General features: G+C 44.6%; 1 protein-coding gene across 2 annotated transcripts in view; it reads right to left on the bottom strand.

Moving 5' to 3' along the window:
- Positions 1 to 14434, bottom strand: part of HCN4 (hyperpolarization activated cyclic nucleotide gated potassium channel 4) — a 111374-nt gene that overhangs the window by 27006 nt on the left and 69934 nt on the right. The window contains exon 4 of one of the 2 annotated variants that reach the window (XM_009935898.2): positions 13120 to 13338. The exons of the other annotated variant lie outside the window; for it this stretch is intronic. Within the exon in view, the coding sequence (XP_009934200.2) occupies positions 13120 to 13338 (219 nt within the window). The remainder of the gene's footprint in view (positions 1 to 13119; positions 13339 to 14434) is intronic. 2 annotated transcript variants of the gene reach the window in all.

The raw sequence follows: 14434 nt of genomic DNA, 5'->3' as shown, positions 1-14434 counted from the left end.
CACTGACTGATGCCAGAGCAGTATTTGGGGATGAATGGTGCTTTCTGTGAGCAAATGATGCTTCCTCAAGGGCACAGGACTGTAAATGGGTCCACTTGCCTTGAAGGTGCTGCAGGGACAAGGTGTGTGCATTGCAATGGTCATGCTCCCTCCCACTGGTACACCGTACAGAATATGATCCTGAGCATGTACCATACTAAATAATGCTGACAAAAGGAATATGCTCCCCCTTTGCCACCCCTCTTTCACCTCTTCTCCCTGATAAATCTGTCCCTGAATGTCCCTTTACCACAGCTGGTGCTGAAGTGCCCAATTACCAAACTTCTGCTCATTACAGACCTCCCCTGTACACACCAGTGTCACCCTGCTCCCAGTACAGTCTGTGCTGGCACTGTCTTGCATGCTAACAACTTGATCCGCACCAGAGAGTAGAAGGAATTACTCTAAGAAGCCAAGGTGGCAGAGGGGACACTCGGGGTTTCCTGGCATTTCCAGGGCTTTTTGTCTGTAGCTAGCAGCAGAGGAGCTGGCTGTAAATATTCATGATCCCTACAGCATGATCAAAGTCAAGTGAGTCACCACCTCCCCACAGGGAGCCAGGCAGAGAATTGGCAATCAACGCTGCACTTTATTATTTGGATTGCTCAAGTTCTGTAGAGGCTGGCAGGGCGCTGGGTCAGGCGGCGCTGTGCCGGGTGCTGCACAGAGGCAGCAGCTCATGAATGAGAAAGATACAGGGAGCAGAAACCAATATCTCGCATGTGGACACCTCACTGGTCTGAGCCCATCGAGGATTTTGCAGGTTATGCTCTTAAATGCAGAAAGTTTAAGGCCTTGGCTCAGATGCCTAAACACAGATGTCTACTACCACTGGAGATGCTCTGCAGCATTTGAGACATCCATGGGGCCTGGCAAATTGGACATAGGGCATCCAGCACGTTCACTATGGAAAGGGAAATCATTAGGCACTAGCTTTTGCTGACTCAGATTTATTAAATTTATCCTAAATCCTCAAACAGTTCTGCTTGTTTTAATGCTGTATTTTTGTTGAATAAATTATTTGCCAAAAATACCACCTTATACTCTCAGTTTTAGCCCAGTGTCTTGAGCTGGAACATTGACCAGTGTCACAACATACCTCTCATCACCTGCTGCCAGCCACCTGCCCACTACCCCTCTTCTCTCTACCATAAGCGCTTGAGATCTATCTTCAAATGACATTTGCTTCTTGGGAAAAATACCTCAAGCTTCTCAGATTCACAAGCACAGGCTGGATGGGGCAACTCAGACTCTTTGCTTCTTCACTACTGTACATGGATTTATTGCTTTGTAACAAAGAACAATAAATTACTGCTCTGCAAAGTCCCTAGGGCTTGTCAGATTCTCCTACAATCACTGTCCCCAGATAAGGCTAAACTAAAACCAGGTCAAATATACTTCACCAGTAAAAAAGGTTTGCTTCTGATTACAAATTAAAAACACAGTTATAAAAGAAAGTTGTAAAATAAGAAACCATAATTCTCTGTCACAGTTAACAAGAGGTACACATCTTGGTTTTCCTGTCTTTGCTAGCGCTACCTCCTCTCACCCATGCCAGCTGGAGAGTTTTGTGGGCTCTTAACTTTGCCTTGTGCAGAGATGGAGTCCTGCAGAGGTGCTCAGAAATGAAAGCATCAGCCCCTTCTCTCTACATTTGATAAATTAAAGATTCATGTGGGGGTTTTCCCCCTTTCCTTGGAGCTGCTTACCCAGGCTGAAGGCCACCACTCTTGCAGTGTCAAGCATCAACAGTGGCTAACAAAAAGGTCACTAGAAAACTGCAGGAGGGCAGGCCTTTCAAAGTGTAGTGGGATGTACATGTCCCTGCTCAGCTCTTAGCCCTGAACGAGATCACTCCTGAGCTCACCAGCAACACTCAGTGATGGGACAAAGCAAAGGGGTAAGGGTGATCACGTGGTGAACGTCAACAGCAGAGTGCATGGGGATTAAAGACTTTGCCTGACAACCCTGAATTTACAGGTCTTCCTTTTTCAGCTGAGGCCTTGATATCGTGCAGATATGGCACTCCCTAAAGCCACTTCATGCCCCCTTGCGTTGGCACCCCTTTGTATTCCTTCCGGACGTGGCCAGGCCCAACCTAACAGTGCCCTTTTGCCTCTTTTCTCCCTTGCACTTCTCTGTTCAGTCTTCCTACTTGTCTCCATGTCCTCACTCTGACCTGTGCTCACAGGAACATGCAGAGATTAGTGGCCTCTCCGAGTTCAACTAAAAAGACTCCTTTAGGAATTACTCAAATCTCTCTGAAGACAATCGAGTCCATTTAAATCCTAACTCATTTTCTTAAGTCTGTTTTTCCTCAAATAAGCCCTTGAAGGAGGTATTAATATATCAAACGGAAACCATTTAGCTGAGTATTTTTCCTTCAATAACTGTCCCCTTTCCCTGGCTGTCTCACCACCCCCCTCCCCTTCCAGAAAAGCTCAGATCACTCACAGTCCAAAGGGAACTAAATATTTTTAACTCCTTCCATACCCTCAATCTCTACCATGAATCCTCCTCTCTCTGGCAGCAATAAATCACTGGCTGAAAAGGCTGGACTATTTCCTTGCCCTACTTTTAAATATAAAAAATATCCTGCATCTGAGAAGAGCTGCTCCCATCCCAGTCCTGGCACTGACACCTCTTTGAGTCTTCTTTTGGTCCACTCACGTCACTCTTCAGAGCTTCAGAGCAACGTTGATTTCCATTTTTGCATCTCAGTTAATTCAAACACACACACTTTCACAGTATGCCTACCAACACGGGCACGCACACATAACCTACTGTAATGACGGTACTGGGGATGCTTGTCTCTCTCTATCCAAAGATAAATATACATTTCCTATACAGAACTGTACTGCTTGCACCCTGCCAGAAACAGGCTGAAATCACTGTGGGGCAGAGATTAATCTTCGTCACAGTCTCCACATCTGGACACCATGGAAGTCAACAGAGATGCACTTGTGTAAGAAAAAGGTGAATCAAGCAGAGTAATGCATTTTCAATTCAGTGACAAATTATGGCACTCTGACAGTATTTCAAATGCTGGTAGTATGTATCCTGTGAGACTGGATCAGGACACACATAAGCAGCCACGATGTACAAAGTTGTGGCTCTCTCAAGTGGATTAGTGCTTCATAGAGGTAAAGATCAAGTAATGAGATTCGCCAGATGGAGTGTCTTGATGGGGGACAGTTGCATCTTTATTTTCTTTCCTCTGACCTATGATTAGGAGTAAAACAGTGCAGCTGCCCAGCATTTAGTAATCATCAAAACCAAAGAAATGCTGGGTTCCTTTTTTTTTTGTCTTTTGAGCCATTCATATTCCCATCCTCAGGATTTCTTCTACGATCAGATCTAAATCTTACTCAAAATGATCAACACACACATTCTCATGGAGTCAAATGACTCCACAAGTGAGTGGTTTAAGGGAAGAAAAGTGAAATTTTGTAACATAATCATGCCGACACTGCTGGTTTGATCTTTGTTGGTTTCCCTTTACAGAGCTCCATGCTTGTAGCATATTTAGTGATAGTCCTTGCTCATATAATTTTGCTCTTCCCGAAATTTTGCTGAGAACTGTAACTGGTGCAGGCTACCACATTCTCTCCAGAATGTACCAACAATTATGAATGGAGTTGGCTCTACACACATACTCATGCTCATGAGCACTGTCCTGCTATTTTCCAACAAGAATATAGACATTCATAAAATTAAATGTGCACAGGACCATCTTCTCCACAGCAACAGGAAAGTGATTGAGAGGAGCTGTATTCAGGCATCTGCTGTGCTTTCCTCCAGCCCTGAGGCAGCAAGAGGATGGCCTCACAGACGAGGCTGAAGCAGGAGCTGGATTTCTTTGCAGAAGGAACTGGAGGAAACTCTAAGTGAATCAGTATGTGGAAAGACAGCCGGGGTGCCTGCATGAGAGGAGCGGTAGTGGCAGAGCATCAGAGTGTGCTACAGGCAAATCGTAGCAGGTTGTATAGGAACCGGTCGTTCTTTCAGTGTCAATTCAACCAGAACAACTCAGACCACATCTAGCACAGCACCAAACACGATCAGTGCTACTTTTGCTTTCTGATTAATGAACTAAATTTAAACTCACGTCTATCTACTCTTCAGCTTTGGAAGCTATTCCATAGCTACCTCTATTCTGCAAAAAGCTTTACGTAATGTCCCGGTTCTGAGTTCTTTCAAAGACTCAGTTACTTTTTGTACCACAGCACTAGCTCAGTTTGCTACAGGAACACGACTGTCAAGTGTTGCATGTTACACACTGAAAAACATGGTACACTTTCACCCTTACTGCAGTGATACCTTCAGAAATGACCCTACCTAGAATCAGGCTCTTTATCTCTTGCTATGTCAAAAAGACCAGACACTAGCAGAAGATTCTTCGAGCTTTTTTCCCACTTTCTGTACACCATTCATTACGTTGAGGATGGCTGTAATGATCAGTTGTCGTAGCTACCTCCCCTTGCTGTTAATCAGTACCTATTCAGGCAAGGATTATGCTTCAGACAATCCCACTTCTGGGCTGTGAGATGTCAACAGACTGAGCAGGGTCAATTATGAGCCTGATGAAATAGTTGTTTACTTCCTTCCATCAGCTGCATTGCTGCAGCGGCCACAGCGCAAGCCAGGGAACCCCACCACCGGGGATGGTGCCATCAGCACATAGCGCTGAGCTTGCAGTCACACACCCAGAGGGCACAGCCTGGCTTTGCTGCAAGCAATGGAAATGTCTGCTGACTTCAGGGGTCCTACGAGAGCAGATCTAAGAACTTTGGGACAAATCTCTTTGCATTAAATGTTGTGGGCAATGCCCAGTTTGTCTGCTCTTGCTCAGCCTACTCTCAACCTGCTCTCACAGGTCTAATCCTGTGCATCACAGCAAGGTGGTGCAATGATGAATGTATTAGATACAAACCTGTACATCATGGCTACAGAAACAGCTTGTTTTCCATGACTAGCTCCAGTCTGGGAAAGGCACCTGAGGAGGCTGCCTTGCTAGGTTTGAGAGGTCACATCCTAGCATAATTCAGTCAGTAGTCCAGCACAGGGAACTTTTAGACCTGGTCAATGAATCTTTTATTATTCATTAAGCACTGCAAAACTCGTATTACAGGATATTTTGGAGATATCAGGTTGTGTCACTGGATCCTCATATCTGGAGGTGTGATGGGGAAAAAAAGATAAACATTACTTTCATCAGAAGAGTGGAACAAGAGAGATGAGGTAAAATCTGTCACCAGACAAAGGCCGGAGATGGGGAAAAGGGAACAGTGAGTCTGTGCAATTTGAAATCATTATTGCTGGGAGCAGCCTTTTGCCAGAAGAGACGGCTCAGCAGGGAGGCTTAGTGCTTCACATTATGATGTATTTATTTATTTATTTACAGTTCAAGTGCCAAAATTAATTTCAAAACTGATAATGAAGTTTGAAATCCCACACTGGGATATGAAGAACTGCTGAGGCAAGGGCACTTTCCCTTCCGTGACAACACATGCAGTGCTCGTGCGTGCACAAACATACTACTGAGACCAGGCTGTCATCGACATTGCTCCAAGAACAGAACTATCTGTCTGGCTTCCTCTCAGAAACAAGATGTCAAAATCCTAGCTATAATCACAGTATCTCTGACACAGCAAACCAAGACAAATCCCCAACGTAAGCCTGCTGACAGAAGGCAATCTACATCACAGTTTCATTTTTCCTTCTCTAAAGATTTGCTAAAAAGACACTGCAACATCGCTGACTCCTTCCATTATTCGCATGAGCATGGAGAGGGTACTGCACGTACCCCTGCACTTTATCGCAGTCATATATATGCTCCACAGAGGCACTGCCGCCCGTAAGATGGACACACTCCCACACCTGGGCACTGAACTGTCTGCTTTAAGTGCTGACTGACCACCACCGCATAAATATCTAGAAGGCATCTTTTACAGCTTTAAAACGGGGCATCTCTTCGTAACACGTGGGTAAACAGTTTCAAGGAATAATAAGTTCACCAATGAAGTATTCTTGCAAGAGCAAAAACTACTCGACCCCAGTTTAGTTAAGGCTACAAAGGGAAAGCAATTTGCTCTGCAAGATGCTTTTAAAAGAAACCATTAGGTTTTAATTCAGAAAACATATGTATTTTATAACCAACCCAGGATTCTTTCATGAAAAGGCTTAAATAACCTTAAAACAACTGACACAAATTTCTGATTTTTCGGTTGAGCTGAACTGAATGAATCATTATTTATACCACTGCATTAACTATTTCCTACAAATAGTCTTCTAAAATTGAGATGGATGTGGTATCTGTAAAAAGACAGCTGCCTTGCAGTGCTGCATGCACAATCCTGAGCCAGTCATTCTCACCAAATCTTGACTGCTGACCACCTGACAGCAGTTACGATAACTGTAAATGTAACAAATGTAACATGTAGGGGATGTTATCACTTCAGGTGGTCAGAATCATTGCACAACCAAAACAAGTCTTGGTTCTTTGTGAATATTGGGACTGTTGCAAGACAAGGGACTCCTGAATAATCCCTTTAGGCACCTGGGCCTTGGGAGAACAGGTATGCAAACTACAGAGATAAGGAGGCTGCAGGATAATCTGAAGACCCCCGCCGAGAGACGCCAAACAAACATGTGCCGGACATTACCATATATTAATGAGTATTAATGAGTTCTCGGAAAAGCCATTACTATGATAAACATTTCTTGGAAATGTAATTAATATGTATGTTAACATAGCATAAATACCTAGTAACTGTGTCTCTTCGGTGCACACGTTTGGAGGAGAGATCCCCCGTGTGCCAGGCGCCGTAATAAAGAATACCTGCTTAATAGTCTGCCGACTATTGAGTCTTCAATTCCGGCTTTTCACGGCATCATTTCGGGACTTTAAATTCCAGAGTCAGAGGATGATACAAGTTGCAGGGGATCTCCGGGGATCATCCGGTCCAAATCTTGACTCAAAGGAGGGCCAGCTTACATCAGTTTGCAATTTTCCGGCAACCTCCTTGGACCTACTATCACATGTGGGTGGGTATGCAGAGCAGGGGGGCCCTTTGCTATTCCAGACATTCTTTAACATGTTAGGGGGGAAGCTGGACCTCTGCTGTGAACCTCAGCTGCATCTAACCTTGTTCCTTTCACTTGCTGACTCTGGACTGCAAACCAGCCAGAAAACCCAGTCCTGACAGAGAAAAAAATACCTAGAGGCACTGCTGAGACACCGAGCCCAGTACACATCAGAAGTCCTCGCATCTAGATGCAATCAATAAAGCACATAATTTATAAGCCTTGTTATCAATCCCAAATGCTTTGATTGACGGTAACATAGGATGTAATAGCTATCAAGCCATCTCTTTACAGACTGAGGTAATACACAACTAGTGCAGTCGTAACAGGATAAAGCAAGACTCTCCAAACTTTCTCCAATTAGGAAATACGATTAGATTTTCCAGAGGCACCTTTTATTTCTGGAGTGCTGCACACTCCCTACCCTCTCCTTCACACACATTACCAGAAGAGTAAGAGAGCTTTGCAGCTTTCCTGACACCCAGAACTGAGATATTAGCTCAGGAGGGGAGTTCTGCATGACCCCTTTGCACTCTAAGAATCTGGAAATGCCACTTGAGAAACTACAGACTTTGATGACCAATAATCTTGGGAATGGCACTTCAAGTCCCGTCCAGAGTGGTAATGAACATGAAATCTCCCATCTGACAGGTTTGTGGCAGAGTAGGTGTGGGAATAATGGCAGTCTTTGCCCAACTCTAGGCTAACAGAGCAGCTGACACCAGTTATCTTAATATACTTGTGCTGTGTTGTCCCCAAGATAGCACTGGCTAAGACAACCCTGGAGCCACAAGAATTAATATAGCTTTGGTACAGTGCTGCGCTTGGGTTAATTAGCTGTGCTTACAGGAGGGGTGGAGGGGGGCTAATCAGCAAGGGCATGTTGCCAGACTAACGTGATTATACTGTATCCAGGACCCCAGCTAAGATCTCTGCACTGAATTCCCTGCACACGTTCCTTTGGAGGCAGTTCAGAACACTGAACTGCACAGTAAACGGCCTAAAACCACAGAGGCAGACATAAAAAGTCAGGCTGAGGGCTCCTCTCACCTGATGTGTGTCTCTGACAGTTTCAGGTACTTTGAGGAAGAGGAGAAAGAATAAAAGAGGCACACAGCAATCCAGCTCCTGGCCATATCCTCCTAGCTTTTCTGACAAGAGCAGGTTAGGGATACCCACTGCCAGGGGTTGTACCTGCATCTTAGCATTCAATAACACTTGGAAGATTTTCCTTATGTGAATTTGTCTAAACATTCTGAGGTTAATCAAAATTTGGACCTCTGCAGCATCCTGTAGCTGTGAGTTCTCCAGTTTAATTACGTATCATAAAAACCCCCAAATGACTCCTTAAACCTGTTGTCTAATATGCTGGTCTCCAAGAAAGGGCAAGGACTAAGCCCAGAAGACAGATTCTTAGCTCTCCTTGTAGTAGGCAGGCACAATGGTAGGGTCACACTTCCCCTCTAATGAATTTTGGTCTAACACCTGCTTTGTCCTCGAACTGAGAGGCCACGTTCCAGTTATCATGCTTCAGCCTTTACAATTCCGAATTTTTCCCCAGTTACTCTTTGTTGAATTCAGGCTGATGACAGAAGAGCTGAAATGTTGATAGTTGGACAGTAAAGCACCTTTTTGCTTGGATAGCCAGACCATGGGATAAAACTGTTGCAAGACGGACTGTGCTGATGGTTAAGCAGGGCTGTTTCAGGAGCTGAGAGGTGATGTCATTAGTGCTTCTGTATGATTTTCAAAGGGATTCTCTCTTTAGTGTTACCTGCTTGATCCCTTGCAACTGTGCTGCAGCAGGTGCTTCTTCAGAATAATGACAAGTGCATACGCAAGCATCTACCCAGTTTCAATATATATTTTAAGGACAAAAGGCATTGGATAGTTCAGGGTTCATTGGATAGTTCAGGATTCATTGGATATTTCAGATAGTAGTTGTTCAGGGGGGAGGAGTAGCAGGGGATTGAACGCAGAGAGCTTGACGGAATGCCAGTGTAGCAGACAGATCTTGCAGAGAGATGAGCCTCTGGGAAAGAGAGATTATGGTTTTGCTGGGCTCTGCAATGCTGACACCAGCAACTTCTAGCTCTCATCAATCAACTCTTCTGTATGTACCTGAGAAGATAACACGGGAGAGCCGAGCCTCTCTGCAGGATGCCCATCACTGCTTGCATCCTGCTGGGATGGGAGAGTGTAGCCCAAAGTCTCTGCTTTGTTCCAAGGAGCATGGCTGCAGTAAGCAGCATAATCACCGCTCCCAAAAGCCTCAAGGTTACAGAGTCTGCTGGGGAGGATGAGTGCATGTGAGTGGTGACTTGACATAAATATTAATCCAGCTGAGCTTTAGGATTAGAGAAAGAAATTAATAGAGGAACCTGCAAAATGAATGAAAATAACTTGCCTATCAGTCTAGTTTATTCATCTCCTGAGCAGGAAACACTCTTCCTCTCTTGTGAGCCACAGTTACTACAGGTTGTGAGGTAATTTTGCAGTCAACAATGAACCTACATGTTAAGGCTTGTGCTGATCCATGAATAGCTGAAAAGGGCCTTGGGCTTCTGCCCTTGCTTGTGGACCTCCTCCACCACCACCCTGTGCCAGCTCTGGCACTCAGTGGAATCTACAGTGGGCTAATTCAACCCACTAATCTGGCAGAAAATTAACCTGGAAGAAAGAAATCAGCTCAGTAAAGGTCTGAGCATTATGAAAGGTGGTGTACAAGAGTGAAACAGTGCAGTTGGTAACAGTGGCAGGGAGCACTGGGTGAGAACGGATATGTGCAGCTTCCCCTCTTTGGTCAGAGCTGTCAGATCAATTCAGTTCTAATACGTAACTGCACAGCATGATGTTGGGAAATTTTTCTATCAGAATCCTTCAGGATGGACTTGTAGTAATATTTTCTCACATGTAGAAAATAGACACCAATCTTGGGTGCAAAGATATTTTGGAGTTAGGCACCAGACCAAGGTTAAAAGATAAGAGTCGGCTCCTGATCCTGCTGCTGACATTCTCCGTGACCATGAGCAAGTAACTTAGGGCATAACACACTCTGCAATGCAAGATGGGACAGACAGGCCCCTTTTAACTTTGCCTTTGGGACTGGAAATAAAACAGTCACTTCAGAGTGCCAGATCCAAAGAGCTACTCTGATTCAGAGCTTTTTAAGGGAGGCACAGAGCCAAACTTACATGATGGCTGTGCCAGTTCCAGTGCCTGAGCTGGTGTGAGTGCTCTGTCCCACATGGGACTCTCCACTTGTACTCAGAAACCTTGACACTAACCACGTCTTGAAGGGTGCAACTTCCTTCTCCAAATTCTTCATGCTTCCTTCCACACCATCGTATACAGCTTCCCTGCCTTGCAGAAACCAGCATAGCATGAAATCAGATGCTACAGGAAGAGATTGAGACAGGACAGGGATTGACTGTCCAAATGTTCAACGAATCCAACCCAGAGTGAGACAAGGCTGCTACCGAAGCCAACAGACAGCACATATTGGCTTTTATTCCTCTTCTCAAAAGCCCTGTTTGTACAGGGCAAGAACAAGTTGGTTTGGCAGAGATCTAGGCCATCTGAAACTTCACCACAAACTCACATATGAACCTTGTCCTGTCAGTACAGTTACTGGCTATAACCTTCTGTCTTGTTACTAGGTTATTTCTGCTATTCCTCTCCCTACTGTCTCCCCTTTCTTTGGCTACTCTCAGAACAGCTGCTAAAGTCTCTGCAGCCTGAGCCTCTGCTGAGGTGAGAGGCAGAGGCCTGTTTGCAGCCCGAAGGTGTACTCAGCAGAGGTCTCTAAACTGCTGTCTGCTTCTACCAATCGACCTCCAAACTTGTGGAGATTCTTTGCTTATAATATGCTTCAACAGACACATTGTCCCATGAGGACTGAACTAAATTGAGTTGCAGGGCTGCAAATCATGAAGCAGCCTCATTTTAATCATGGCTATTCAAGTGCTAAGGAATGCAGAAAGTAAATACATATTTAGTTTTAGGCCATCATTTGTTCCATTTGCAAGAGGAAAATTAATGTACTCAATCCCTGAGGCTTTAATCCTAGGAGAATACCTTGGGAAATTAACCTGCCATAACAAATACACATGAAATACACCCCTTGTTAAATCCTCTACCTGCTCCTTTTGTCACAAAGCTTTTCTCCTGGATCTGTTAACCCTCTCGTTCACATGTCCACATTCTAATAATACTTTAACATCTCACACTTCTTCTGCCACCCCCACCAAAGTCCCTGCTTGTTTACTCGTGCCTGGCTTCCCTGAGCACTGACTGGAATTCAACTTCCAGGGTCAAGTTCTGCCCTTGTCTTCAGTCCTGGCTTCAGAATAAAATATTAGTGCCCAGTCCTGCAGGTGTAAATTTGGCTGCGACTAGGCTGACCAGGTGGTTGGATTTGCAAATCAGCCCTTGACTTCTATGATACTTCAAACACATTTGAATAAATACTCTGCATACACAGATTTGATCAGCTTACATTCCTAGTGCTGCAGTGTCCTTCTCTTTGGCATGCCATACTCTGAATTAGAATTAGTCCCACCAGTCTGTAACAGAGTGGTAAAACTCTATATAAAGCCCAGAGGTCTAATTGCATCCCAGGCCTCCACGCTTCTTCTCCTGGGCTTTTTCCCTCTTTTAGCTCTAGCTGTGGTTTCAGATCTTCCCTATCCTCAAAGCATGATTCAGCCTCTGGTCTTCTTTGCTTTCACTCTCTGCCCTACTCTCTTTGGGTGGCCCAGCGTTGTAATCCCTGTGTCTCAAACCTGTTCCTAGGCCATTTAACAAATCCTTTCTCCCACCTCCCTCCTGAGCTTAAAATTCACCTAGCCTGTGCATGCTAGCCATAGTTTACTCACTTGCATAACAGCTACCCTTTCACCTAATCTAACTGCACCTGGCAGGGTCAGAATATGGCTAGCAACTAATTCTCCCTCTTCTTAATCTTCAGATCAAATGTATCCATAAGACCCTGACCATAATACCTTCTTGCCTATGCTACCTTCAGCCCTACTAACTGAGGGCAGTTGCTTTTGTTGATGCTTGAGAGTAACCTACTTTGTGGTGAAGTCCCTTCCTCACCTCTGAGCTGCCCAGGCCCTTGCTCTTAGTTATACACAGTCACTCTTCAATTAGCTCTCCTGTTCTGTGGAGGTGCAGGCCTACTCATTCAACCCGATGTTGAAGGCAGAAATTTTGTCTGCCTATATCCCAGAGGGAAAAGTATCATTGCACCAGCAGCCCCTTTGCTTTAGATAACAAAATGCCATTTTGCAGACAGCAATATAATGCAGGCATGGAAACAGGGAAGGAATCAATGCAGTTCCATGACTTACCCTTCATTGGCTGAATCAAGGTGACTGATCCTGTTTGCCCCTTACCATCTTACAAATTCACAGCATGGCCTTCAACCCACCACCACCAGTGGCTGCCGCTGCAGTGGTAACCTGATCAGTGTGTGCCCTACATTATGCAATTCAACAACTGTGCAATTAATTCGATAGCTACCTGGGGAACCTGTTCAGTGCTCCTGAGCTTTGATCTGTGCTTTCGGGCTTGTTAGGTAGTTTCTCTCACAAGGACTGAAGTGAATAACCTGGACACTTTTAAAGAAAGTACTTGCTAAACAAAAGCTGCACATTCCGGAACATTCACTTGGGATTTGAAACAAGATCCTGGAAAGCAAAAAGTGACTTAAAATTTTAGATACCAGTAACACTGATAATGTTGATCTAAAAAGACAGAGACAACGAGAATTACCCGTTTGCCCTACTATTCTTCATCTGATCTTGCATTTATTTCCTCCTGAGGGTCTGTTTGAGTGAATGGATGGCTACGAATTACCAATAAACTGCCTTGGTGACAAAGACACTGTACCTTTGGCCTCTCACATGGGTCACTCACAGCCCTGGCTTCCTCCAGACAGTGCATAAACCACCCCTGGGTCACATAACAGTTGCAAAGCCCAGTCCTTACCTTCTCCTGGTACTGACGCCGTGAGGAGTCCAGAGACTGGATTAGGGCTGTGGCATGGCCGATGAACATGGCATAACAGGTGGCACCGACAATCATGCTCAGCATAGTGAGCCACACATCTGACATGCCAACGGGCGCCTGCTGCCCATACCCAATGCAGAGCATGTGACTCATTGCCTTGAACAGCGCATAGGAATACTGCTTCCCCCAGGAGTCATTCTGAAGAGACAGATAGACAGACATAGCTTTAGCAGTGGGACAAGACATTCTCTGAGATGAACACATTTCAGAAAAGGATACCTAACATTAGACCCCAAAGTCCACGTTTAAAGCACCTCTGTATCTTAAACAAGCAATTTAATTGTCTGATGGCTTGGAAGTTCTGGGCACACTGAATTTTTTTAAAAAAGCCCAAATTTAGTCATCTGCCATTAACTGACTTTGGTCAGGGTTTTTACAGATTCCATGTATTCTTTCCAGAAAAACTTTTCCAGAAAGGAAGCCAGACAGTCTGACACACTGGTAACCTAGGATAAACTGAGATGATGCATTGGGATATTTTCAAAATGACCCATGTGTGGGAGAAGGAACTGAAACAAATGATTACTTCATTGGGAAATGGACTTTAACAGAGAACTGGTAAAAGACAGCCTGAGCACAGTTGCCAGCAGCAAGATCTTAGAGTGGGGAAAATCACTAAATCACTCCCCAGTAATTTAGGAAATGGTCAGGATCTCTGGTCATTACCTAAAGAGATGGGAAGGGCGGAAAATTAAGATGATAATGTCCAGACAGCAAGTTCTTCCCAGTGTAAAACTGTTTTTTTTTTCAGGCAACTGAGAAAACTACAAATGGTCTCACTGGAGAGATGCAATAAACCACCATGAGAAGCCAGCTGAAGTCAACGGCTTTTTTCGGACACTCTATGCTTTTCCACTGCAACCAACACAAGACACACCTCAGCAATTACATCATAGGATAGGGAGCAAAATCAGCATAAGTTTCATGACTATTCTGATAAGCCTGAGTTCATGGAACAGCTCAAGGTACATTTACTATCCTGTGGGTATTATATGCTAGCAAGTCCTTGCTACAAAACCTTGTAAAGTAAATGCACTGTCATCACACACTGCTATTACAAGGTGTGTGAAAAAATACCTCTGCTACAGTGACATTCATCGCAGCACATAATCTGTACGTTCATCAGTCTTCTTTCTGTTCCTCGGAAGGTGTTAACTTTATGGATATAGCTGTGCAGATACATGCACCAAGACAACTTCGAAGGCCACTGTACAGAAGGCCTGGTGCCTTAGCA

Source organism: Opisthocomus hoazin, chromosome 10, assembly GCF_030867145.1.
Source record: "Opisthocomus hoazin isolate bOpiHoa1 chromosome 10, bOpiHoa1.hap1, whole genome shotgun sequence".
Classification (NCBI taxonomy): domain Eukaryota; kingdom Metazoa; phylum Chordata; class Aves; order Opisthocomiformes; family Opisthocomidae; genus Opisthocomus; species Opisthocomus hoazin.
The sequence above is the reverse complement of the archived record's forward strand: the minus strand, read 5'-3'. Positions and strand labels throughout refer to the sequence as shown.